Source organism: Mandrillus leucophaeus, unplaced genomic scaffold, assembly GCF_000951045.1.
Source record: "Mandrillus leucophaeus isolate KB7577 unplaced genomic scaffold, Mleu.le_1.0 Scaffold231, whole genome shotgun sequence".
NCBI classification, from domain to species: Eukaryota; Metazoa; Chordata; class Mammalia; order Primates; family Cercopithecidae; genus Mandrillus; species Mandrillus leucophaeus.
In genome coordinates this window covers 2484251-2511235 of record NW_012102377.1, presented here as the reverse complement: position 1 = coordinate 2511235, position 26985 = coordinate 2484251, and the positions used below count along the sequence as shown (strand labels likewise).

Genomic DNA, 26985 nt, shown 5'->3' with positions numbered 1-26985 from the left:
AATGCATTCTCTTGGTTAAAGCTAGTTACAGGTGCAGCCCAGACTCAGGGGAAGAAACTAGAAAGGGCATAAATATCAGGAAGCATGGTTTGGGGGACCACCAATGTAACCGATGACCACAATAGTGACAGTTCATTGATAAATTCAAGCAACTTATGTAACTTACAAAATACTATCAGATTAAGCATAGTAAAGTCACTTGATTATAAGTCTATATCTGTTATAACTTTATAACCCTGATAGCCTATACTCGTGTAGGTCATTATTTTAATATTAAAATGTAAGTATTGATGTATATTTTATGGTAAATTAAGTGACTCATAAACGATATTATCAACAACTGTACTGCAACTTGTGTCTTTTGTTCCTCTTGAATTCTTTTTATCACCCAGTTCTTCCTCTATAGGGACATGTAAATAGATGTGGTAGGATCTTTGACTCCGTGAAAATGATCTTGGTCAAAAAAAGGTTAAGAATGATTTTTCTAGTGTCAAAAAAATGAACTCTTAGAAATCTTGTAATTGCTAGGGCTACAAAGTGGACAGGACATTCTTTCTGCCCTAAAGGAGTTCAGAATCCTGTAGGGAAGAGAGGTGGTAAGTACATGCACTCAGCAAACGTCATAATGGAGAAAAGCCCAAAGTGCTATTGGAGAGCAGAGAGGATATGCCCAGCCACATCTGGGCAATTAAAGAGGGCATCTTTAGGTACAACTTAAACTAAACTCCAAAGGCTGCGTAAGAATTACAGGGTTGAAGAAGGAACAGTAGGAGTAAAAGCCAGAGATGGGGCACTTGTCAAGTTGTGACTTTCCACAAGTCTGAGAAGAGAGGGGTTTTTGTCTTTGTAGCTTTTAGTCTTTCTTCCCTTATGAAAATGTACTCATTATGGCTTTGTAATAAACCTTCAAATGCACATAAATAGGCTTCTCCAATCTGATGTCATATTCATGAATTAATGTTTTTAGGAGAGCAAAGAGGAGATGAGGAGGTGTTTGTTCCTGGATAATTGGGTATGGCTGATTCATTCAAATGAATAGAGAGACCCAGGGTGCAATTCAATATTCATTGAATTTGCCTTCTTCCTCCTGACTTGTGATTTCCATGCTGACATCTGTACAGAACAAATAGAATTTGATCCAGTATATAAAATTGCAGAGCTAGAAAATGCATTAGAAACCATTATTCCCACCCCCTCATTTTATAGACAAGGAAACTGAGGCCAAAGGAGCTGAAGCAATTGCTCAGAGTGACATAGCTGTAGAGACATAAAATACTTTCTCCTAGCCAAGTCAGACAATATCCAATCTGAGTTTTATTTAGAAAATCCTATTCAACTTTTTCTGTCAGAAAAGATGCTTGGGGTGGTAATAAGAAGATTGTTCATACTACAAAGAGCCTCTGAGAGGGGAGTGACGGAGCGGGCTGCTGAGGGATGTGCCGAGCTTCGTGAGCTACAGAAAGCCCTCCTGGGTATCAGCTGTCACTTTCATCAAAGGGCAGAAGCCAGAGGCAGGCTGTCCCATGGGATACCACCTGGAAAGTCAGGCAGTGTTTTAGGCCCCTAACTTTTCTTGAAGGAAGTAAAGAATGGTGTAAGGCCAGGCGCAGTGGCTCACACCTGTAATCCCAGCACTGTGGGAGGCCGAGGCAGGCAGATCACCTGAGGTCAGGAGTTCGAGACCAGCCTGGCCAACATGGTGAAACCTCGTCTCTACAAAAAATACAAAAATTAGCTGGGCATGGTGGCAGGCTCCTGTAATCCCAGCTACTCGGGAGGCTGAGACAGAAGAATCGCTTGAACCCAGGAGGTGGAGGTTGCAGTGAGCTGAGATTGTGCCATGACACTCCAGTCTGGGTGGCAGAGCAAGACTCCATCTCAAGAAAAAAAAAAAGAAGAAGAATGGTGTAGCTCTTTCCACTGTGAAGTCAAGCACTGAGCTACAATGGAACAATCATGATAATGATAATATGAATATTTGTTGAGTGATAGCAATGTATACCACATTACCTCATCACCTCTCCTCAGCAGGAGCATCAGCTCCTTCAGGAAGCTTTTCCTGATTCCTTGTGCCTGCTTCAGACACATTAGAGGACTCCATAAATCTCTGGGCATATCTGCACCACTTCTCTTGCCAGCTTGTGTGTTAATTATTAATAGCTGTTTGGGTGTCTGTCTCCCACAAGGAATCGTCAACTACCACAATAGAGGAATATATAGAATTCTGTGGAACACAGCTGGGAGAATAGGCAAATTTGCTCAAAGAATTTCAAAAAGCTGTAGAAAAGAAGTGACCTTTTAACCCGGATCCAAAGAGATGAGTAGAGATTTGTCATAGGAAGGGAGGAGTAAAGGGCATTTCAAGTAGAACAAACGCATGGTGTATTTGTCAGTCCATAAGGCTTATGGGGTCCTCCCACATCCAGGCACTTTGCTAGTGCTAACAGTAGACAGAAGATAGATTTGGCTGGAAGGTGGAGTGTGGGGGAGGAGGTAATGGGGGTGAGAATGGGGAGGTGAGTTATTACCACAGGTAAAGAACCTTGTGGAACTAGCTAAGGAGACAGTCCTTTTTTGCCTGGAGGCCAAGGGAGGCCTCTGAAGGATATTAAGGAGGTAAGTGTCAGAATCCAATTTAATTCTAAATGAGAAAGATCTCTACGAACAGGTATGGTGTGATTCATAGGGTGTATTGATTAGTGAAAAAACAATGTGCAGATAATGATGTATAACGTGCTACCTTTTGTATTAGAAAGAAAGGGAAGCCAGGCACAAACGTTCACATATAATCTCAGCACTTTAGGAGGCCGAGGCAGGTGGATCACTTGAGCCCAGGAATTCAAGACCAGCCTGGGCAACACAGTGAGACACTGTCTCTACAAAGAGTTAAAAAAAAAAAATTAGCAGATCATAGTGGCATACATCACAGCTACTCTACTGGGAGGGCCGGAAGGGGGCTGCTGAAGTGGGAGAATTGCTTGACCCAGGAGTTCAAGGCTGCTGTGAGCTGTGATTCCACTACTGCTCTCCAGCATGAGACAGAGAGAAACCATGTCTCAAAAAAAAAAAAAAAAGAAGAAGAAGAAGAAGGAGGAGGAGGAAAAGGGGAAATAAGATATTCATTATCTTCTCACATGTGCAAAAATAAACACAGGAAGTATAAACTAGATACTATAAGGTTGAGTGGGAATAAAATAGAAAAGAGGAGCTGGGAACAGAGTAAGAGGAATGAGGGATACTTCTTTCAGTACGTCTTTTTGTTTTTCTTTTTGTTTTTGTATTAAGAAAGGATCCCATTCTGCTGCCCAGGCTGGAGTGTAGTGGTGCAATTATAGTTCACCACAACCTTGATCCCTCAGGCTCAGGTGATCCTCCCACCTCAGCTTCCTGGGTATCTGGTACCACAGATGCGCACCACCATGCCTGGCGAATTTTTTTGTTTGTTTGTATTTTTTGTACAGATGGGGTTTTGCCATATTGCTCAAGCTGGTCTAGAACTCCTGGGCTCAAGCAATCTGCCTGGCTCAGCCTCCCAAAGTGCTGAGATTACAGGGGTGAGCCACCAACGCCTGGCTGAATATATCTTTCTATACAGTTTTGACTTTGGAACCGTACTGAAAAAGAATCAGTGGATATGAAGAAAACACCCTAAAATGAAATACAAACAGAAACTGATGGGAGTGAGAAAGAACTAACCTACATAACTTTTGAGAGTAGTATTTTGAGGGTATGCTGTTGCCTGAAAACAATAGTACTGTAAACAAATCTTGAAGTCTATTTTGTTTTTCACAGAGGTGTAGACTAGCAATTCTGGAACTACTTTCTGTGTAGTAAGCAAATAAGTATGTTGTAGATGATGGAAACAAAGCTTGTTAGAGAAGAAAGTTAAAAAATATGGAAGGAAGGGAAGGGTACAATTGACTTTGTAATGTTGGACTGAAGGTGGAGGTGTAAGTATGAACTCAAGGTATTTAACAGAGAGAGAGAGAGAGATGAGGGGTTCATGTGTGTGTATATCTGTGTATATATATATTTTTTTTAGACAGTGTCTCACTCTGTCACCCACGCTGGAGTGCAGTGGCACGATCTCGGCTCACTGCAGCAACCAACCCCCGCCTCCCAGGTTTGAGTGATTCTCCTGCCTCAGCCTCCTGAGTAGCTGGGACTACAGGCGTGCACCACCACACCCAGCTAATTTTTGTATTTTTAATAGAGACAGAGTTTCACCATGTAGGCCCGGCTGGTCTCAAACTCCTGGGCTCAAGTGATCCTTCTGCCTCAGCCTCCAAAAGTGCTGGGATCATAGGCGTGAGCCACCATGCCCAGTACACACATCTATTTTCTAGCTCTGTCCTTGATAGGGCCTAGAAGCAATGACACCCCAGCAGCAATGAGCATACCTGGTATCCAAGCCTTGGCTTCAAATGTCATTCTTCACTAAAGGAACTCCTTAGAGAAATGACTGATTTTAGCACTTGAGTTGAGGAAGTTCAAGATGAGGCTCAAACATTTTGTAGAGCTAGAAAATAAGGATGTGCTCAAAAAATGATTGAGATATATCTAAAGAACAAATCACCACCTTGACTGAGTATCCACTGATCAAATCTGGAACAATTTGAGGTAGCAACAGATTTGTAATACACAGAATAAAATAAGAATCCATGAAAATAAATATATATTATATATAAATGCAGTTTTTATACACACATATATATTCTTTATATATTTATAATTTATCTTTATAGTATACATATAAATTGATATAAATAACAAGAAGGGAAAGCTCTTACTTACAATAGACTCCTAACTAACAAATACAGAGGGAATGATGGAATTAGAAAATCAATATCATTGTAATAATTAATCCAGGCAAGAATCATTAGTGGATGCTAAAACTAGTGGATAAGAGTTTGATGAGTAATTACAAAATTACAACAACCTGGAGCAGTATCAGATCAAGTTCCGAAACCTGTGGCACAACACTAGAAACTTTCTACTCGACTACTGTCAGCTGATTTTTTAAAATTTCAACTATTATTCAGCGGGTACAGGGGCAGGTTTTTTACCTGAGTACATTGCATGATGTTGATATTTGGGGTATGAATGATCCGATCACCCAGGTAGTGAGCGTAGTATCCAATTTTTCAGTTTTTCAACATTTGCTCCTTTCCCCCTCGCCCCTCTAGTAATCCCCAGTGTCTATTATTTCCATATTTATGTCCATATGTACCCAATGTTTAGTTCCCACTTATAAGTAAGAACATGTGGTGTTTGGTTTTCACGTATTTTCTATTTGGTATTTGGTATTTTTATTTGGTATTTTCTATTCCTGTGTTAATTCGTGTAGGATAATGGCCTCAAGCTGCATCCATGTTGCTGCAAAGGACACGATTGCATTCTTTTTTTACGGCTGTGTAGTATTGTATAGCATATGTGTACTACATTTTCTTTATCCAATCCATCACTGATGAGCACCCAGGGTGATTCCGTGTCTTTGCTACTGTGAATAGTGCTGTGATGAACACATGAGTGCATGTGTCTTTTTTGTGGAACTACTTATTTTTGTTTGGATGTATACCCACTAATGGGATTGCTGCATTGCATGGGAGGTCTGTTTTAAGTTATCTGAGAAATCAACCTGCTTTCCACAGTGACTGAACTAATTTACATTCCCAGCAGCAATGTGTAGGCATTCCCTTTTCTCCAAAGCCTCACCAGCATCTGTTATTGCTTGTCTTTTTAATAATAGTCATGGTTTTGATTTGCATTTCTCTGATGATTAGCAACGTTGAGCATTTGTTCATGTTTGTTGGCCACTTGTATTGTCTTCTTTTGATAAGAGTCTATTTGTGCCTTTTGCCCACTTTTTAATGGGGTTATTTTGTTTGTTTTTTTTATTCAGCTGATCGTTTAAGCCACATTGCTACATGTTGCATTTGTAACTGGATGATAATAACAATGATTTATTGAGTGTTTGCTATGTGCAGGCATTGCACCAGGTGGGGATCTTGTTTTTATGGTTTTTGCATATATTAACCCACTTCATCCTAACACCAACCCAGTAAGCCTTTTAATTAATATCTTCATGTTTTAGATGAAGAAACCGAAGTTCAAGAGATGAAAAATATGTCTAGGGTGAAATAGCTCAGAAGAGGGCAGAGCCCAGATTCAAATTCTGTGCCTTCTGGTTTTAGTTCAGTGTTGCTCTGTCATGCAGTGTGCCCCTGCGTCCTCTTAGATCTCCCTCTGTGCTTCTGAAGGTGTGCAGAATGCCCAGGCAATGGAGGCATTCTTTTTTTTTTTTTTTTTTTGGACAGACTTTCACTCTGTTGCCAGACTGGAGTGCAGTGGTGCAATCTTGGCTCACTGCAACCTCCGACTCCCTGGTTCAAGCGATTCTCCTCCCTCAGCCTTCCGAGTAGCTGGGATTACAGGCATGCGCCACCATGCCCGGCTAATTTTTGTATATTTAGTAGGGATGGGGTTTCACTATGTTGGCCAGGTTGACAGAAGCCAGGTCAAACATACCACATTAAGTGTGAATGGTTTAATCATTTCCTTTTTTCTTTTCTTTCTTTCTTTCTTTCTTTCTTTCTTTCTTTTTTTTTTTTTTTTTTTTTTGTATTTTTAGTAGAGATGGGGTTTCACCGTGTTAGCCAGGATGGTCTCGATCTCCTGACCTTGTGATCTGCCCACCTCGGCCTCCCAAAGTGCTGGGATTACAGGCATGAGCCACCACGCCCGACCACACCCAGCTAATTTTTGTATTTTTATTAGAGACAGGGTTTCACCATGTTGATCAGGATGGTCTCGATCTCCTGACCTCGTGATCCGCCCACCTCAGCCTCCCAAAGTGCTGGGATTACAGGCATGAGCCACCACGCCCGACCACACCCAGCTAATTTTTGTATTTTTATTAGAGACAGGGTTTCACCATGTTGATCAGGATGGTCTCGATCTCCTGACCTCATGATCCGCCCACCTCAGCCTCCCAAAGTGCTGGGATTACAGGCATGAGCCACCGCCGTGCCCAGTAGGAGGCGTTCTTAAACAGAAGCACTGGTGGCTCCTTCTTTCTTCTCGCCATGTTTACTAAACACCTAGCCTCATTTTTTTTCTCATCTGCAAAACAGAGAGAGCGGTATTGAATTTACATGTTATTAAGAGGACTAAATTAGATAATGTATATAAAGCATATAGCACAGTGTAAAGTACATGTCCATTCATTGATAGCAGCAGCAGCAGCGGTGACAGTGGTGGCAATGCTAGATTCCCTGGCATGATGGCAAAGATTTCTAAAGGATACTCCTCACTTTCATACTAAATTGATCATCAGGAGCCAGATCATAAAGAGCTTTGTGTTTCATGAAAAGAAGATTACATCTTATTCTACAAGCAGTAGAAACTACTGAAGAATTTTATTACTGAGAGAGATGTGATCTGGTTGGCAATTTAGAGAGCAGAGCAAGGGGAGAGCAAAGTGCAAGGCAGGTAGAGCAGCAGGTGGCTGCTGTCAAAGGCCAGGCAAGGGATAAGGAAGGTCTGAGTTAATGCCAGAGATGGTGTGATGGACAAAAAGGAGCACACAGTGGACAGTCAAACTCTGGGGCTAGTGCCTGGGTTTGGCAGGAGAGAAAAGGGGAGGAGCTTAGCTGAGCCTCCTGCCTTTGACCTGGGCACTGGTTTCTCTTGGGCATAACCCGAGCGGCTGGGGACACTGGAAGGTGCAGATCAGGGATGGTTTGGGACACAGAAGGGAGTCACAGTAGATGGTTGGATATTCAGATCTGGATTAAGGCATCTGAATATCTGAATATTCAGATTCAGACCAAGGAGAGAGCTCAGGGCTGCCGCAGCATGCGGGGGGTCATTAAAACTTGGAGGTGGATGAGATCCATCAGGGAAGGGATGTAGAGTGAGAAGAGGGCTGAGGACCGGACTTTGGAAGCACCAATTTTTTCTTTAACTTGTATTTTAGGTTCAGGGGTATGTGTGCAGGTTTGTTGTATAGGTAAATCGCATGTCACGGGGGTTTGGTGAGCAGATTATTTTGTCACTCAGGTAATAAGCATAGTATCCAGTAGGTAGTTTTTCAGTTCTCTCCCTCCTCCCATCCTGCACCTTCAAGTAGGCCCCAGGACCTATTGTTCCTTTCTTTGTATCTCTGTGTTCTCAATGTTCAGCTCCCACTTATAAGTGAGGATGTGCTGTATCTGGATTTCTGTTCCTGCATTCGTTCACTTAGGATAATGTCCTCCAGCTCCATCCATGCTGCTGCAAGGAACAGGATCTCGTTCTTTTTTATGGCTGTATAGTATTCCATGGTGTGTATGTACCACATTTCCTTTATCCAGTCTTCCATTGATAGACCTTTAGGCTGATTCTATGTCTTTGCTGTGGAAACATTTCAATATTTAAAGATGGCAAAAGAAGAGGCTGAAGGAGACTGAGAAGAAACACCCAGAAAGATAGAGTTTCAAGGTGGAAGTTTTCTGCCATAGCAAAGACTGCAGAGAGAGAAACGATGTGAGGAAGGACTGAAAGGTGCCTGTTGGATTTGGCAACTAGGTCACTGATGACCTGGACAGCAGCAAGCGCCAAGGAGCAGAGTCGAGCTGGCTAGATTAAGGAGAGAGTTGGACTTTCAAGGAGAGAAACTAGAACTTAATGTCCCCAGGAATGTGGGTATCTCATTTCCTTGCCATGCATTCTGGTTAATGGAAGGTCTTCTTTATAAAGCTAGAATCTCTCTCTCTCTCCGGCATCTTCCCTCAGCTCTAGTTCACTCTCCAGGTCCAAAACAACCAGTCTACACACTTCCCCAGAGAATGGTCCATATATGCCTCCCAACTTGGTCATCTCACCCAGCACTGCTCATATGCTCCAGGCACCCCAGACTTGCCTTGCAGTTGGCCACAGGATGGATCCTGTTTTATTAAAACTGGGCTTGTTCTTTGGCAGCATTAGAGCCTGTGTTTCAATTGGTCTTTATTTCTCACCTTTTTAGGTTGGTGGCTTCCCAACCATGTTTGTAACCTCAACTGAGAATAAGAAAGACACTTCACAATATGATCAGTATAACCATGGGTATATAGCTGAAGGAAAAGCCTATGACATAATACGTCCCCTTACTATGGTAGATGCACTCTAGTATTTTCAACTCCATCTCATTCTATCCTATTCCGTTTCATGTGTTTGCATGCTTGTTGTGACTCATTACATCAATTTCACAACCACAAAATTGATTTAATGACCCACGGTACGAGAGGCTCAAAGGAAATGATACTCAGTGTTTTTTTGAATCCATCCCCATTTCCCTGCCTCATTGAGGCCAGCAGCCCATCCCTCTAACTCCCTTTTTTATGACTCTAAGAGGACAGAGAATTGCTTCAGTCACTAGATGTTAGCCAGTCTTGGGGGTATTCCAAAATGGCTCACCAGAGCTATCATGGTGAAATTTGGAAATCAGTGGAGGAGAGAATGGCTGCATAGGCTCCTGTTCCTGTAATTACTCATGAGGCACCCAAGAGTCTAAGGCATTTTTATGCCCTGAGGATGCCCTTAGGCAGCCCTAATACCACCTCTCATGTGACACATTGAACATTTCCCAGAGCTGAGTAGTATGGCCCACCTATTCATACAGGCCACAGCTTGCCCCTCAACACTCACCCCCAGCCAGACAACTGTCGTTATCCCCTCTTCAGACCTCTCTGAGGGGAGAACCATCCTTGAGAACCATTGAACCATTGTTCCCTGTAGATTTTTCAGCAAAAAAAATTTGGGCCTTTTTTTTTTTTTTTAACACTCTCATTTACAATGTCTTTTTTGCTTCTACCTAGGAAGAGCCAGGATTTCTGAATTTACCTTGAATACAGACAGGAGGATGTTGCCTAAGGAATAGCAGAGATCTTGTCTCATCTTCTGAGAGGTGCCTGCTGCTGCTGTGTACACTTGAGTGCTCCCAGAAATCTCCTGAAAGACTTACATCGCAAATCTGCAATGAGCCAAGCCCTTGGCTGGGCCTCCACTTCAGCCTAGCAAATAAAACTCCATTCCTGCCCTTTAGCCACTCACGCCAAGTTTAAAAATGGGTGAAGAACGTTGGGTCTCCCTCACTCCGGAAGAATTTGACCAGCTGCAGAAATATTCAGAATGTGAGTAAATGCATGGACAGACCTAAGACAGGATTTCTTCTTGGCTGGAGACATCATTTCTGGAAAGCCCAGTATATTATCATTGCAAAGCCACAAAGAACGATGTCGGGCCTGATGGCTTACATTTCCTTATAAACACAGAATTAGTGTATTTAACATAAAAACACAATTATCTTTAGGCTCAGTAAATACTACGTGCTTACCATAGAAATTTGGAATATACATAGAGAAAAATAGAGTAGGTTAAAAATCCCTGACAACACTACAAACATCTTAGAGCACTTCCCTGCTGTGCATTTTGCCTTACACCGTTGAGCTCACACTGTATACACCCTTCGTTAAGCCTGCATTTCTCACCTAATGTATCGTATGTATTTTCTCACATCATTAAGGCCTCTTTAGAGCATAGTTTTGAAGGGCTGCATGCTGCATGGCTACGTTACTCAATTGTTTACTGTAATATATTCCTGCATTTGGAACCAAGGCCTCCTTGCAGTAAGTTGCTGAATGCTGATGTGTGTTTCTTTCTTGACTTTGTTCTGGGAAGGGAAGGCCTTCCCAGGAAGGAAGAAAAACAAGAAGCACAAAGGGGATGCCTACCCTTGAGGAATCAGAATCTTTTTAGGGAATCAGAAATGTGCTCGTGACACAGAGAACAGCTTTAAGGCTGCAGGCAAACAGCTCTGGTAGAGCTGGCTAAACTAAGCATAGAAATGAGAAGGGAATCAAAAACCAAGGGAAACTGGTATGGGAGTTGTATTATACTTTGCTACTTGGTTCAATCCACTATCAAGGAGTTAGCGGCTCTGGTTCCTTCTGAGAGTTGTGGAGAAGGGATCCATCCCAGGGCTGTGTTTTTGGCTTGTGGATGGCCATGTTCTCCCTGCATGCCTTCACATGACATTCTCCCTGTGTGCATATCTCTGTGTCCAAAGATCCCCCTATCCTAGGCACACAACCTTATTGGCCTGGACCCCCCTATTCAGTCAGTCATGACTTCATCTTAACTAATTATATTTGCAACCACCCAGATAAGGTTACATCCTGAGTTATTGAGGGATAGAACTTTAACACATAAATATGAGGTTTGGGGCACAGTTGAACCGATAACAGAGGGTTTAGCTGGATAAACTCCATGGAGGAAAGAGGTTTAAAATGTGAGCAGTAGATGGAAGGGGAATGATGGAAGCAAAAGGAATGTTTAGGAATGTTGATTTTGAGATGGCGATAACACACCCACTATGCATTCCTGTAGTGTGCAGGGATGGTTAAGGAGAGCTTCTGGGCTGGATGGTGAGAAGGCGCAGAGAATGAGGAGGACATAAGGAGGCATGGGGATAGCAGAAGGCCTTAGGCCTTGCATGTCAAAGTGTGGGCAAAATTTAGAGCCAGGAATCTGGAGACTGTATGCAGGGTGGCTTGGATCAGGCAGTTTCCAGGCCAGGGAATTGGGCAGGATCCTTTGGAGGAAACCTAGTCTGAGCCAAAGAGCTAGGCTAAGATGGTGAGGGTGGCCATGAACAAATGCTAATTCGTGGGAAACTGTGGTGGAAATACCATCAACACATATAGAACAAAAGAAAGTCATCAAAGATACCTTGCAGACTGAATCTGTAGAAAATGACATCAGGATGCAGAGCTGATGGGGAATGTTTGGGAATGTTGATTTTGAGATGGTGATAACACATCCACTATGCCTTCCTATGTGCCAGGCTCCAGGGATCCAGCAATAAATGAGACACAGTTCCTGCCCTCAAAGAGATCACTGCCTCACAGAGGAAGACAAACAGGACTCAAGCAAGGGTGTTGCAGTATAGCCGGTGGTCAGAAGTGGGCAGCGTGGGAGGAGAAGGCCCAGAAGTGGGCAGCATGGAAGGAGAAGGCCCAGCTCAGCCTAGTGGGAGGCTTCCTGATGCACGCATTGTTTCCAGACTCCAGGAACTGTATGGGGAGGGAGGGAGAAGGGTGTTCTGGGCAGAGGACGTGGCTTGGGCAAGGGCAGGGCAGGGAGGAGGACATCGTTGGAGCTTCCAAGAACTGCAAGCAGCTCCCAGGCTGGGATCCCAGAGCTTGTGTTGGTGGTGGTATCAGTAGTGTTGGGGGAAGAACTAGAAAGGAAAGTAGGACCCCATCCTGGGGAATCCTGCTTTCTAAGCAATATGTCCTGCAGGCCCCAGGAGGGTATGTAATGGGATTTGAGTGGAAATGAGGGGTCAGTCCATAGCTCTGACTTGGGAATTACATGTGGAGATGGCAAGGAGAGAAAGAAAATGAATGAAGGCACTCATACAGCAGGAATGTCAGGAAAGAAAAGAAGAGGTTAGAGAACGAGGCTTACAGTATGTCTCTATCAGGGGTCAGCAGAAGACACAGAGAGAAGAACCAGAAAGACAAGTAGGTGGAAAAGGGTGCAGCATGGAGGGCATGAAGGTGAGAAGGGGCTCCAGATGCAGCAAAGCCACTGAGCAGGCAGAGGGATGAAAAGGAACCAGAGTATTCAGTAGGAGAGGGTTCTTTTGGGGTTGGGCCTTTTCTTTAAACGTTTACCTGTGTCCTTCTCTGACACTTGCTCGTGTTGTCCATGTCGGGAGACTGGATGAGGCACTCTGCTACTGTTGTTCAAACAGGAGAGGAAAAAAAGATACAATTCTTACAAAATGATTAATCCTCAGAGAAAACCCTGAAAAAGTCATTCCCACCAATTTTAGACACATTCTGGTGTTCAGTCGGATTGCATTGCCATAGCAACCACTCTTCCATAACCACATAAACAGGAGCTCTACAATAACAAAATAATGAAGTGTACAGCCTGAGAATTGAGAACTTTCTCCAGTGGGGTTACCAGGTAGGAGAGGCTCTTGGTATTTTCCACTTGTATAGTGTAAGGTTGGCTCCTTCTCTGGTGACCTTCTATAGGGTGGGGGTGGGGCATCTTAAAACTGCTCTTGGAAGCATGTATATTTACTTTGTATGTATACATACATACATATACACACAGACACATAGACACACACACACATAGCTGACTGTAAGTTTGCTGTCAGTCTACGATGTAAAGTACTTACCAAAAGAACTAATGTGATATTAAGAAATTTATATTATAAAACAATGAAATTTAAAGCCAACCATGATTCTATTTTCCAGTGATAACCAGCACTGGCATGTTTTTGTATAAATGTAAGTATAAAAATAAATATTAAAATATACATGCACATATACGTATATACACATATACAACATACATATGTAAAACAAACTTGAGAATATGCATGCTGTACTATTTTGTATGCTGTTTTCTTCTCCTTAACAATATGTTTCAGTTACCTATTGCAACATCAAAACAACTTCAAAACTTGTGTGCTGAAACAACCACCATTTTGGTTTCCCATGATTCTGTGGGTCAGGAACCTGGGCAGACATGGTGGGCATGACTCATCTCTGCTCCACTGTGTTTGGACCTTCAGGCGGGAGATCTCAAACAAGTGAGGACTTAGACCATCCAATATGGCTCGTTCACTCACATGGTGGGACCTCAGTGTTCCTTCATGGAACCTCTTTCTCCAGCACTTTCTTGTCTCTCAGGGCCTCTCCATATGGCCTTTCTTTTCAGCAGGATAATCTGGAAATCTAACATGGCAACTCAGGGCTCCAAGAGCACAAAAGAAGCTGCTGTCAGATCTTTTTAGCACCTGGGATCAGAGATCCTAGAATGGAACTCCCTCCACATTCCATTGGTCAGTGCAGTCACAGGCCTGGCTCACATTCAGTGAAGCAGAGGAGACTCCACATCTCAGGGAGGAGGGACTCACATAGGGACAGAAAGAATTCATGGCAGCCATCTTTGGAAACTGGCTAGCACACAAGATCAATCATGAGTCATTCCCACATCATTCTGTACTCTTCAGAAGCATAGCTTTTAGCGGTTGCAGAGATTTTTTTTACTACATTTGTACTATTTCATCTAACCAAACCAGTCATTGCAATCCTAGGCTGTATTCATAGACTCATAGTGCCTAATAAGGCAAACTGATATCCACATTCTAGCCTACCCTGATAGACCATCAGACCTCTCTAGAGGACTGAATTTATTTATGGTCGCTATGGTTTACAATGGACATGGACAACCTGGAACTTGTTTGAGAGTTGGTGAGAGACTTCACAGCCACATTATGGAGAAATGAAGATACTGTGCATATTTGTTGGAGAAGGGAAGGGAAAGGTGAAGAAGAGCTCGTTGTATTAAAATAGCTCAGTTCTGTTGTGGGAAGAGGTGTGAAGTTAATTTTGAATGGCTTCAGGAGGTAGCCCTAGGACTAATGGGAGGAAGTTATAGGAAGTCTTTAAAGTGTGGAATACATTAATTCCTAGTGGTCAAACCTGCCCAAACTGGAATCGAATTGACTTAAAAATGACTGGGTTTCCTTTTCCTGGAACTGTCTGGACAGAGAGTTAGTTGAGACACTATAGGGGAGATAAGAGCTTTAGTCATCTGGTTGATTAAATGACCTTCATTAGCTCTTCCAATACTTGGTTTCTATATTTAAATAGATTTCTACCACAGAAGATGTGTGCATGTGGGGATACCCCCTACTGACCCTCTTCCTAACAAGAATTGCTGGTGGCCAGTAGGGGGTGGGCATTTTTTTTTTAATTTTTTGTTAATTCCTTAAAAGTTCCATGATGCATCAAGGACAGAAACTATTCATTTATTCAGAAAGAGAAACAAGGGAAAACAACTGATGAAGGATCCATTAAATTTTTAATTCTCTAAGAAACTAAACCAAACATTTCCTACATCAGCCAGCAGTTACTTGGACTGTGTAGAACTTTTTTTTTCTTTTTTTTTTTTTTTTTTTTGAGACAGAGTCTCACTCTGTCACCAAGCCTAGAGTGCAGTGGCGTGATCTCGGCTCACCGCAACCTCTGCCTCCCAGGCTCAAGCATTTCTCCTGCCTCAGACTCCCAAGTAACTGGGATTATAGGCACCCAACACCACGCCAAGCTAATTTTTGTGTTTTTAGTAGAGACGAGGTTTCACCATGTTGGCCAGACTGGTCTCGAACTCCTGACCTCAGGTGATCCACCCGCCTCGACCTCCCAAAGTGCTGGGACTTCAGGCATGAGCCACCGCACTCGGCCAGAATTTTTAAAGTTGGGAAAAATCTTAACCATCATCAATGCCAAGCATTGCACATTTTAAAAATGAGACTACCAAGTCCAGAATGGCTCAGTGACTTGCCCAAGGTCATACAGAAGGTCGATGGTAAAATAAAAATTAGAACCAAAAATCTCTCAATTCTAGTACAAACTCGTTTGCTTCGATTCAGCAACAACAAATTAAACGAAAAGTACCCACTGGAGCTCAATCTTCAAACATACATTAATGTGTGTATGTGTATGTGTGTGTGTGCGTGTGTGTGTGCATGCAGATATGTATGTGTCAAATAAATTACATTAAAGCAAAATGTTAAGATGTCATTAAAGAGAATCAATCCATAAATTATGCTATTAGGAAATATATTTCATTCGAATCAGATTATGACAAAGTTTCTGACTTTAAGATGTGGGTACAATTCAAAATACAAGACTGTTAGAGTCAGAGAACATATTTAGGGCTGATTTGTAGAACAATAGAAGGCTCTAAGTAAATGTTCTGTCACTAAAACCTCGCTATTTATGCTGGCCAGTAGAGTGAGGCTTGATCAAATGCTCATGAAGTCCTGGACCCATGAAGAGTCATATCTCATTGCTTCTATCTTGGAAGGATATAGCTGTAACTATTTCTCACCAGTATGTGTTTCCGCATGACAGATCTTTTTTTCCTTTAACGATGAGGAGGACTCTGCCCACCAGGAGTCACAGAATCTATGGACAGGGAGGAATTTCTATGGAACAATAGCTCTCAACGCTTAATGTACACATGAATCTCCCGGAGAGCTGTTGAAATGCAGATTGTGAATCGGTAGGTCTGGGGTTCTGCTGAGATTCTGCTTTTCTAGCAAGCTTCCAGGCGATGCTGATGCTGCTGGTCCAGGGACCACACTTTCAGTTGCAAGATGGCCCAAGTTGTCTGATCCACTCCTCCACCTTCACTTGAAATATGACCGATGAGGCCAAATTATTTGGAGAAAAGGTGATAAAATGTTCTAGCAATACAAATTTTACTTACACAAATAAGCCATACCAGTCATTCAGATCATTTATGATGACAAAAAAGTTGTCTCAAAAAGCATTTTCTTGTTACTGACCCCAATTCCCTCTGCCTCCATATAAAGTCTTTTCTTATTATGTCATATGTAACATCTGTGGCAGAGCCATCACTTCCACAGGTCAGTGGTCCTCAGCCTTGGCTCACGTTCAAATCACATGGAAGGCTTTGAATACTTCCAGTGTTCTGCCCACACCTTCCAGATCATTTAATCACAGTTTGTAGACATGGGGCCTGGGCATCAGTATTTTTTAAAGCCCCCCAAGTGATTTCAATAAGCAGCCAAGGTTGAGAACCACTAGTCTACCTTTTCTTTCTATGCCCCTGGGAATATAAGACACGTGGGACAAGTGTGACCAGCTCAATCCCTTTGCTAGCCTTCATTTATTCAATAGATCTTTCCTGAATATCTATTTTTTTGCCAGGCAATGGGTTGCATGTTGGGGATGAACAGTGAACAAGAAACAGAGTTTAGGTGGGAGAACATGTGTGTAGCAACTATATCTGTGCTTATGAAGCTGGGCTTCTCCCCTGTGCTTCCCACGTGCTGCTCTGAGGCCTGACTCCAGCTGGCTGTAGAGGTGGGCCTTTTGATCCAGTGCTCCTGGTCCTGGCCCTTCTGTTTTGACATTTTTCAGGACCCTTACAAAACTCTGCTCTTGTTGTTGTGCATCTCACTGTATAACTTCCTAGAGTAATTAGAAAATGTATTCATACATTCCAGCCTTCACTGGAAGAAGGAAAATCTAGATTTTATTTTTTTGCTCAAGTGCCAACTTTCCCTTCCACTAGTCTCAGGGACTCCCCCTGCCCACCACTTACGGTCTTTCTACTCCATGGAATATGTTCCTTTGTCCTCGGCATCGTGGTCTTTTCTGGGTTGCGACGGGCAAGCCTCAGCAATCAGCTCCAGATCCACAGGCACATTGCTTAGAGCATATCAAGTGAGGTCCATGAACCTGCAAAATTGGTGTCACTTAGGATCTTATTCAGAATGTAGAATCTCAGGCTGTGGTCCAGTCCTACAGAATCTGCATTTTCACCGGATCCCAATGTGACTCATATGCACATTACAGTTTGAGAAGCTCATGGAGAACTTTGAGGAATGGAGAGTTATCATGTACCTTAGAATTCCACTCTCATATATGGATTTTCAGATTCACTTTTGAAAATGTTGATTTATAGTTCTTTCAAAGTTTAACAGTTTAATGATCTAATGCTCAAATACTCTGTGTTCTTAACTAGACAACAGACTATAAACTTTGGGGTCTAGTCCTGGCAGCACAACTAATATTCTGCTGTAAACACTGAAGTCTCTGATTTGTCTGCTTATTCAGATGGAACGCATCCCTGTCCCACACCAACAAGGCAACAAAGGTGTCTGTGTGTGGGGCCAAATTTTTCCCTTTAAAAGGCTTTGAATTTGCTCGAACACTAGAAACAGTGCTTGGTTTAGGTCCCAGAGTTCTTGGCACATAAAGTATACAAGACAATTTTGGACTGAAAACTTCTTAGGGCACTGGTAACCTTGATCAAAGAGAAAAACTTTCTGAACACCCGATTTAGGATAGAATTCCATGTGGATAGTCCTGACAGTCTGGGTTAACGCAAAACATACCTCTACCTTGCCAAGCAGCTGAACAAGTTGGGGTAGAGTTCTTTGGTGTTGTCCACTTAAACAATAGATAACGTCTGCCAAGCACAGCAATATTAAATTTAGCAGTTATAAGCTTTTTATTCCCTTGGCAATAAGTATTCAAGTTCAGGGGCTTTTTAAGACAGTCCTCATTTACAACAATAAAATCATGTCCTAGAATGGCAGTCCTCAACCTTGACTGTACATCTGAATTCCAGGAAGCTTTTAAATTTTACTGTGTCCTGGGTTCCTCAAGAAATGCTGACTTAATTCACCTGGGGTAAGACTTGGGTTACAGTGTGTATAGAGCTCTCCAGGTGATTTCAACATGCAGGCAGGCTTGAGAGCCACTTTCATAGAGGAAGAGTCCTGGCTTCTAACTTGCCAGTGTTCAAGTATCCAGTGAATCTCATAACCATGGCCCATTATTTAGAAATATTTAAAAAGTGTGACTTACGAGCTGAGTCTCCTTGAAAGAATCACTTAAATTCCATAAGCCTCAATTTCTTCTCTACAATAACGATAATTATTACATTAGAGGGTAGTTGTGGGGATTTAAATAAAATATGTAAGGTGACTAGGACAGCATCTAGCATATCACAAGCACTCCACAAAATGGTAATTGTTACAAAGAGCTGTAGAAATGGCCCTATTTTGTACAGTCAGAAATGGAACGTGGTGTCCTCTGAATCTAGTGCTGGTATTATGGTAAAGGCTTTGACAAAGGAATTTTCTGTGGGGCTATGCTATTGGACCCACAGATGGCACCTAAAATAGGACCAAGGAATGCTATTTCCTCATTGTTCTTTTCTGTCTTAAGATGAAACAGAATAAAGCAGCTGTCACTGAAGTAGATTAGTCATGCATAATACCTACTTACTCCTCATGGAAAAAGAAACCCAACACAGAAATCTATTAAGAAGAAAACTGTTATAAATTATATGAGGACATCCAAGGAGAAAGTAATGTGTCCCAAATTTGAGAATTAGGTTGATTCCCTTTTTTAAAGGGTATTGATGCTATAAGCCTATGAAAGCCCACAAAGCAAATTGAAGTAAATATGTGACGAGTAATCCACCTCATGGAAAGCTAGTTAGAAATCTCTTGGCTTGTTGTTGTGCTTTTTTTATTTATTTAATTTCAAGCTATTAATCAGATATCTTAAAATAAATGTCTTCTCTATTTTTTCTTTTTAAAACCTCTGTTTATTTTATGTGAACATATGATGAATTTATGTGTGTGTATATATATCACATATTTAAATATAAAACAGGATTTTGAAAATAGAGCAGCAGCACTTTAGAATCAAAGGAATTCTGCTACAATGAATGGTGTAATATCCAAAATGAGATGAGAACATCAAAATATCATACATTCAATTGAAATTACTCCATTGGTTCTCAATCAAAATGCTAACTCTACACTCTTCTTCCAGAAGTCACACCAAGGGTACCCATGTTCTCAAATTTTTATTTTTTTTAATTTAGACATTTTAGCTGAGTTAAAAACCTCCCATTAAAATAAATTCTAATGTGTAGGGTTTGTTTTCCTAAATAATTAAGCTGTTTGTGGAATAACTTGAATATATGTGTAATGTTAACTGAGCTCTGGTCTCATTCTAACTTCTCTTTTATCCTGTTTCCAGAGTGGTCTTTAGAAAACAGAGAGCTGGTTATATGATGTCACCACGCAAAAAAATCTTTAACCATTTCAAATCAATGTTCTTAACTCTACATTCAAGACCCCCCACAAATCCAGCCACAAACGACTCTCTGGTTCTAACTTGTCCTAAACGTTCTGTGGTGCCCATCTCTGCACTATTGCTCCCTTGGGCTCTTCCGAGAATACCCTTTCCACTTCATATCTGCCTTTATAAACCTTATCCAATTCTTTATGCCTCAGCTCAAGTGCTACCTCCTTTATAGGGCAGCCTCAGTTCCCACCCCATCCCACTTTCATCTTAATTTTCCTTCTTCCCCACTTGGTGTTTCATAGAACTTCATATCATTGTGTCACCCTTAATTATACCTTTCTTTATGTTAGCAAATGTTAGGAAGCTATAGTGAATAATGCTCAAGGGAAAAGACCATATACTTTGAGCCAGACTAGACCTGAGTTACAACTCTGGCTCTTGAGCAAGTTGAATTAATTTTTCTGAATTTCAGCTTCTTCATCTGTAAACTGAAGAAAATACTTCCATGGATTAGTAGAGGAGAGTTTATGAGACTATGCAGGTGAAGGTCTCCAGTGAGGGACAGCCATTAGTACCACAGTTATTTAGATCATCTTTCCCACTAGTCCATTAACAGTATCTTGCCGCATCTTACCCTCCATAGTGTTTGCTGAATTGAATGGAAGCAGCCCAAATTGACAGCATCTGCTGCCTGGCTCTTACTGAGCTATTAGATTTTCAACATCTGTTTTGAATTTCAGAAAGAAATTTCCATTTTTAGGCAACAGAAGCATTTTCCTGTTGTATTTCAATATGTCTCAATCCTGAAATGATTAGAACTTCTGCTTGATTGAATCCAAGTCAGCAAAGCCATGGAGAACAGCCCAGCCTATGAATATGTCTGCTTTACCTAGGCTTAAGAGACCTTAACCCTCTGTACACAGAGCCTGGGCAACAAAAAACACTGTGTGAGCTTTTAATAACATCGTCCTTTGGCTCAGATGTTTAAATAGCAACAATAACGGAGCTTGGAAAGCTCTTAATTACCCACAACATTGGGAGAGAGGGAGAGCCCAGGTCATAGAAACTCTGGTTTGCTTTGATGTCTAGAGGGCTGATAACTACACAAGATGAATTCATAATGTGTTTTTAATAACAATTATTGAGTCTCTTTTCTGAGTTCCCAATTCCTTTATAAAATTCCAAAAAGAAGCAGCTAGTCTTGTCTCCAGTTGCTTCTAAATGATTTCCTATGGAAAGCAGCATTTTCCAAACCACCGTGCTTCATGGATTCTGTGAGTCTTTCTTTATCTCCTTTCAATGTAAATGCAACATAGAGGGAACATTAAGGGGAAATCATGGTGCAGGGTGGAGGCCTCAACTTTCAGAGGAAGGTCTTCTGGCTGTCAGAAATATGTGAGAAATACCATGGGAACATAAAACCAACCATGCTAATTATGAGACATAATTGAGGTTATGTTTTATGTGTCAGAATGAGTAGCTCGGTTTTATCCATCAAGATAAAAAATAAAAATCGGGTGGAAAAAGAAAAAAGGGACAGAGTTGTCAAGATTCCAGAAGTAGAAGAAACTATCTTCCTGCAGTGTACAGCAGTTTTTCAGCACCAAGGACAGAGCCTCATGGGGTTTAATGCCTACCCATTCTACATACTTAATGAATTTTTAATGTTTCGAAATTTTCACTCAGATGTTTATATACTCATCTACATATTGTTTTTCTGAGCCCTAGTTACACATCAGACAGTATGATAGACAAAGACTCACCAGCCAGTTAACAGCTTTCAAGGTAAAACTGAAGCAGGAGATGAGCAAGATAGGCAAGTTAATAAATAATTATAACACTATATGACAAGCGCTATTACATAGTTGTGTACAAGTCATGTGGGAACCAATGAAGGGAATGCTTAACTCTGACTGGTGCAAAGGAAGACTTTACAAAGGAGTTGACATTTGAGCTGGATATTGAAGAATGGGTGAAATTTGCAAGACAAAGAAGAAACACCATGAAAGAGTGCACAATATGTTCAGGGATGTCTGGAAATGTAACTTGATGTGTCTGAAACATAGAGTAAATAGGGAAATGAGGAATAGGGTAGATAAAATCACCAAGGGCTTGTATTCCAAGTTAAGGGCTTATCTTCCAAGCTATGAATGGTAAGCTTTATCCTGGGGAAACAGAAAGCCCTTGAATGGTTTTGAGTAGGGATATGATCTGATCAGATTTGTGTTTCAGGAAGATAATTTAGATGCAAGGGGGAAATCAGACGGAAAAGAAGAAGTGGGAAGTCAAAGGGTAGAAGAGGGTGACATTTCTCCAGATTTTCTGGGACTGAGGGGCAGCTCCAACATAAACATGGTTACACAGGGAGAATTTATTTGGCCCAGCTTCCATTAGCTGTTTGCCAGTGTTTCACATGTGAATTGTGTCTCTTCAGATTCCTCCAAGAAGATAAAAGATGTCTTGACTGAATTTAATGAGGGTGGGAGCCTCAAACAATATGACCCACATGAGGTAAGAACAGTTTCATTTTAAGCCTTTAAAAATCCCTGTGTTTTAGCCTTTCCATAATTTGTTTCACTCTTGGAGACTCTACTTGCCTTGAAGAACTTGCTCTTCCGCATGTTTCCTCCTAAGTTTCAAGTGAGCCATTTGTGCTACCTGGCATCATATGTTTCCCAAGCCCATACACTCATCCCACTGTCCTAGAAGACTACCACTACTTCTCCTCTGCTCAGATCTCTCACCCCTCCTCTCCTCATCCTCAGTTAACAACTGAGTTTTCTACTTCACTGAGAAAAGAGAAACAAACAGAACATATCTTTCACAAGCTCCCTCACCCCATATGCCCACCTATGTGTACCTTTTCTTCTGTAACTGGAGATGAACTCTCCATGCTCCTGTCTAAGTCCAGCTCCCCAACGTGTGCACACAACCCCATCCTCTTTTGGCCTACTGACAGGCGTTACTTCAGCAACACGTCTTCCCCAGACTCCCTTTCCCTCCCTCCACCTCCCTCCTTTTCTCTCTGTATCTCTACTTCCATCTCCTTCATATCAACTTTCTTCTGTATATTTTATTTTTCCCGTCAACATGTAAACATTCTGTTACTTCTTTTATATTAAAAAACGTTTTCCTGACTCCACTTCCTCCTCTAGGTACCACCTCATTTCCCTCCTGTGTTTTATAGCAAAACTGTACAAAATACTTGTCTATACTCGTTGCCTCCAAATTCTGTTCTTCCTACTTTCTCGAAATGCCTTGCATCAGTCTGTAACCTTCACTCCTCCACTCAAACCACTAGTCAAGATAGCCAAGGGCCTCCCTACAGCTAAATCCAATAGCAGTTTTGCTCAACATCACTGGACATGGTTGGTCAAGTCATCCTCCATTTTCTTCACTTGGTTTTAAGATGCTACCTTCTCCTGATTTCTTCTTACCCCTCTACTTGACATTTACACTTAAAAATCAAATAGGGATCTCAAACTTAACACGAACTAAAATGATGTGTCCTTAATCTTCCCCTATAAAACCTGTTTTTTCAGCAGTCTTCCCCATTTCAGTAAATGACAACTCTACCCTTCAAGTTATTCAACCTGAAACTATGCAGTCATCATCAACTTTTGTCCTTCTCTCACATCCCACATCCAATTCATTGGCAAATTCTGTTAGATCTACCTTCAAAATATTCCCAAAATACAGACACATCTCACCACTTGCACTGCTAGCATCCTGACCTGAGTCATCACCATACTTTGCCCAGATTATTGCAAGAGTCTCCTAACTGATCTCCCTGCTTCTGCCCTTGCTGCTTCAGTCTATTCTTCACACACATCCTGAGTAATCTGTCAAAATTTATGTCAGAGCTTGTGGCTGCTCTACTCCACAATCTCCCATGGTTCCCCCCATTCCTACTCAGAGTAAACATGAAGATCATTACAATCGGCACCTCCCCCAGCTCTCTGACCTCATCTCTTGCTACTCTCCCCATCTTCAGCATATTAGCTTTCTTGATGCTATCAAACAAGCCGGTGTCACCATAACCTCAGCACCATTGCTCTTGCTGTTACTGTTTCTTAGAATGTTCCTCCTCAGCACATCACATTGTGCATTACCTTACCACCTTCCAGTCTATGCTCAAGTCACCTTCTCAGTGATCATCACCTTCTTCATCTAATACTTGAAGCCCTCTTTCCCAACACTTCCTATCCCCCTGCTCTGCATTATTTTCCTCCTAAGTACTTCTCACCACCTGTCACACTATATAATTTACTTAATTAATTGTCTGTCTCTCCCACTAGCATGTTTTTATTCACTGCTGTGTCTTCAGTGCCTGAAAAAGTATCTGGCTCATAGCAGGCATTCAATAAATATTTGTGGACTGAATAAATGAATACAAGACCTCCCCCTACTTTCAAATTCAATGAATCTAACATTTCTTGGGCTTCTATGCGCTGTACTGGGCACTGTAGAAGGCATAAAAATACAGAAGCACAGTTCCTGCCCTCCAGGACTTATTTCCTACTGGCCGGGTCAGGTTTGACAGCCATGACCCTGGAATTATACAGTCTTAGGTTAGACTTCTACCTCTGCCATCAACAAGTGGTCTTCAATAATATTTCATATCTTTGAGCCTCACTTTCCTCATCTATAAACTGTACATAACCAAAAAAAGCCTCAAAGTTTGTGGATGAGTGAATTAAATGGGAGGATCTTTGCAAAGTGGCTAACACTCTATAAGCACTTAAAAATTTGTACCTGTTGTTATCCCTCTTCCATCTCCTTTCCCCAGAATGTTTTTAACTCAATTCCGTTTTCCCTGCTCCTGAGTCCTTTTATAAAGACAAACCACAGAAAAGTGACTGATCTGCAGGATTAACTCAGGGAGAGACTGGCCACTTTCTTATTCACGTTGTCATCCATTGAACAAAACTGATCAACACCTTCTCTGCTGGACACTGGAAATGAATCAACAGAGCCTGTGCCCTCAAGGTACACCTAAGAGGGGCTTTGGATAAAATGCACCAGTTGCAGAGAGAATGAAGCAGGAGGAAGGTAGCCAGAACAGGGGCGAGATTGAGAATGCACCATTTCAAAGAACATTCCTGAGGAGAAACCACGCAGAGAAGATAGCAGAACCAGCAAAGAACTCACTGCCCCACACCCCCCACCCCCAGCTCCAAAACACAGGAACAAAGCCTGGCGGGGGCTGCTAATCAGCTTGTCCGCCCTGGGGCTGATGAGTGGGAGAGGAACAGTTTGGTCAGGGCCACCGCGGGTGTGGAGGCCACAGGAGCTTTCAGAAGCAGGGAGTCGCTTGGCTGCTATGAGCATGCAGCCGCCCTCGCCTCTGTCGGGGCTGGCCCCCACTTTTTGTACGCCAGGCACTGCTGGGTCCCAAGGGAGCTCTGCCACTCTGATTTTGTTCTCTCACACAGTGCAGCTGACTTCTAGTAGGTGTAATGTCATGGCACGGGGGTTAGGGAAACAAGAAGGGTTTAATTTCTCTAGAGTTTGATGGCTTACTGCTGCTAAAATGTCTCAATGAGAAACGAGTTAGCTGTGGGAAGGGGCAGATTGCTAGCAAAGGTAGGATGGGAATAAAACTTTGCAGAGTGGCAGAGCTGCATCTGGTCTTGATGAACATGCGCTTGCCCATCAGCACCAAGTGATTCTCTGGAGAACAGAGTGGTGGCAGACAACTAGAGAGTGGACAAAACCCAAAAGAGCAAAAGAGGCAGGTGACTTGGTGGCACTGTGAGCCTGGACCCAGACACCTGAGCACAAAGCCCAGCTCTGCCACGTGCTTTATGATCTTCAGCAAGTTATTTATGTTGTCAAAATTTGTTTTATTCCCAAAATGACAGTAACCGTTCTTCCCCACACTACTGTCCTGAGAATGAAAGTGCCTGATGCCTGCTAAGCTCTCCATCTAGTTCTCCTCTCTTCTTGGTCTGTGTGAGGATTAACACACTCTCTTTAAGCATGTTGCAGCAGGAGCAAATTGCCCAGCTAATTCCTGCGTAAAAGCTGCTGGGGGAAAACAGAGTTCCTTTGGCCTGAACCATGAGCGTGCCTGGGATGTTATTCCAGGTCTCAGAGAATTGCCAGCAAGCCTCATAGTAGTTGGTCATCTGGTTTGGGCATGACCCCTAGCCACTCCCTAGTTAGTCTCCCATAATGCATTTACTAAGCAACTACTCTGTTACTGGGCTGTGCTTTTAAAGAACTTTTGTATAACCCAGATATCACCTTGAGAGTGTGGCACATTTTTGCATGTCTTTGCCTGCTGAACATGGAATACTGGAAGGGAGTGTCAGGGAGCACTATGCCAGTTCTGGACCCTGTGACAGATATAGAAGCAGGAGCACTGGACTAGGGGTCAGGAGGTCTGGCCTCTGGTTTCACTCTGCTGCTAGCTTGCTGGGGCTCATCACTCAATTTCCTGAGCCTTGGGGGCATCAGAAGACCAAGTCCTCTCTGAGACTTTTCTGGTTTGCAAGTTCTGTGCTTCCAGGTTTATTCTGTGCATCCTGTTCTCTAGGATAGGGACATGCATGGCTGGATAATTTTTGTCAGTATTATTTTCTAAGTTCTCATAACAGTTTGTCAGCTCTTTTCCTATGGCACTTGCCACTGATGACCATGCATTGCAATTATTTCAATATCTTTACCTCTTATATAACACTGACTCTTTGAAGATATGGACCAATACCTAATTCATTGGTGCCCAGCATATCTATAGGTATAGATATAGATATATCTGGTGTATTTCCCCCCTTTTTCCAATCTGTTTCTTCTTCAGCAAATTGTGAGTGGAGATATATATATATCTCATATATAGTTGATCCCATAATAGTTGATGACATCCAGGGGCCAGACACCAGGCTATTCCTGAGGTGCACTGATTAGGGTTCATCATCCATTCACATACCTAAGAAGAACCCTGTCGTAGGTGGTGTGGGGAATTCAAACATGAAAGACGACATTCTCACTACCTTCCAGGAGCTCTGGATCAAGTAGAGAACCAAGGTGTGTCACAAACCACTATGTATCAACGCACAGCAGCAGATATGAGTGTCACAAGACAGGAACCAAGGTGCCAAGTATGGAAATTCAGGGACAGAAAATCACAAGGCTTTCTGGAAAAGGCGGAATCTGGGTTGGGCCTTAAAGCATGACTGGAACTTTAACATGTAGAGATGGAAGCAGTTCATGCAGGGCAGAGTGCATGGAGGGTTGGTCGGGAAAGAACACAGAGGTCTGCATGGACAGAGTGTATACCTGCACAAGGGGA

The 26985-nt window shown here is 42.3% G+C and overlaps 1 protein-coding gene across 4 annotated transcripts in view; it reads left to right on the top strand.

Moving 5' to 3' along the window:
- Window positions 1–26985, top strand: part of DGKG (diacylglycerol kinase, gamma 90kDa) — a 213874-nt gene that overhangs the window by 31778 nt on the left and 155111 nt on the right. For all 4 annotated transcript variants that reach the window (XM_011981895.1, XM_011981894.1, XM_011981893.1 and 1 more), the window contains exons 2-3: window positions 9840–10154; window positions 22126–22202. In XM_011981895.1, the coding sequence (XP_011837285.1) occupies window positions 10088–10154; window positions 22126–22202 (144 nt within the window). In that variant the 5' untranslated portion in view covers window positions 9840–10087. The remainder of the gene's footprint in view (window positions 1–9839; window positions 10155–22125; window positions 22203–26985) is intronic.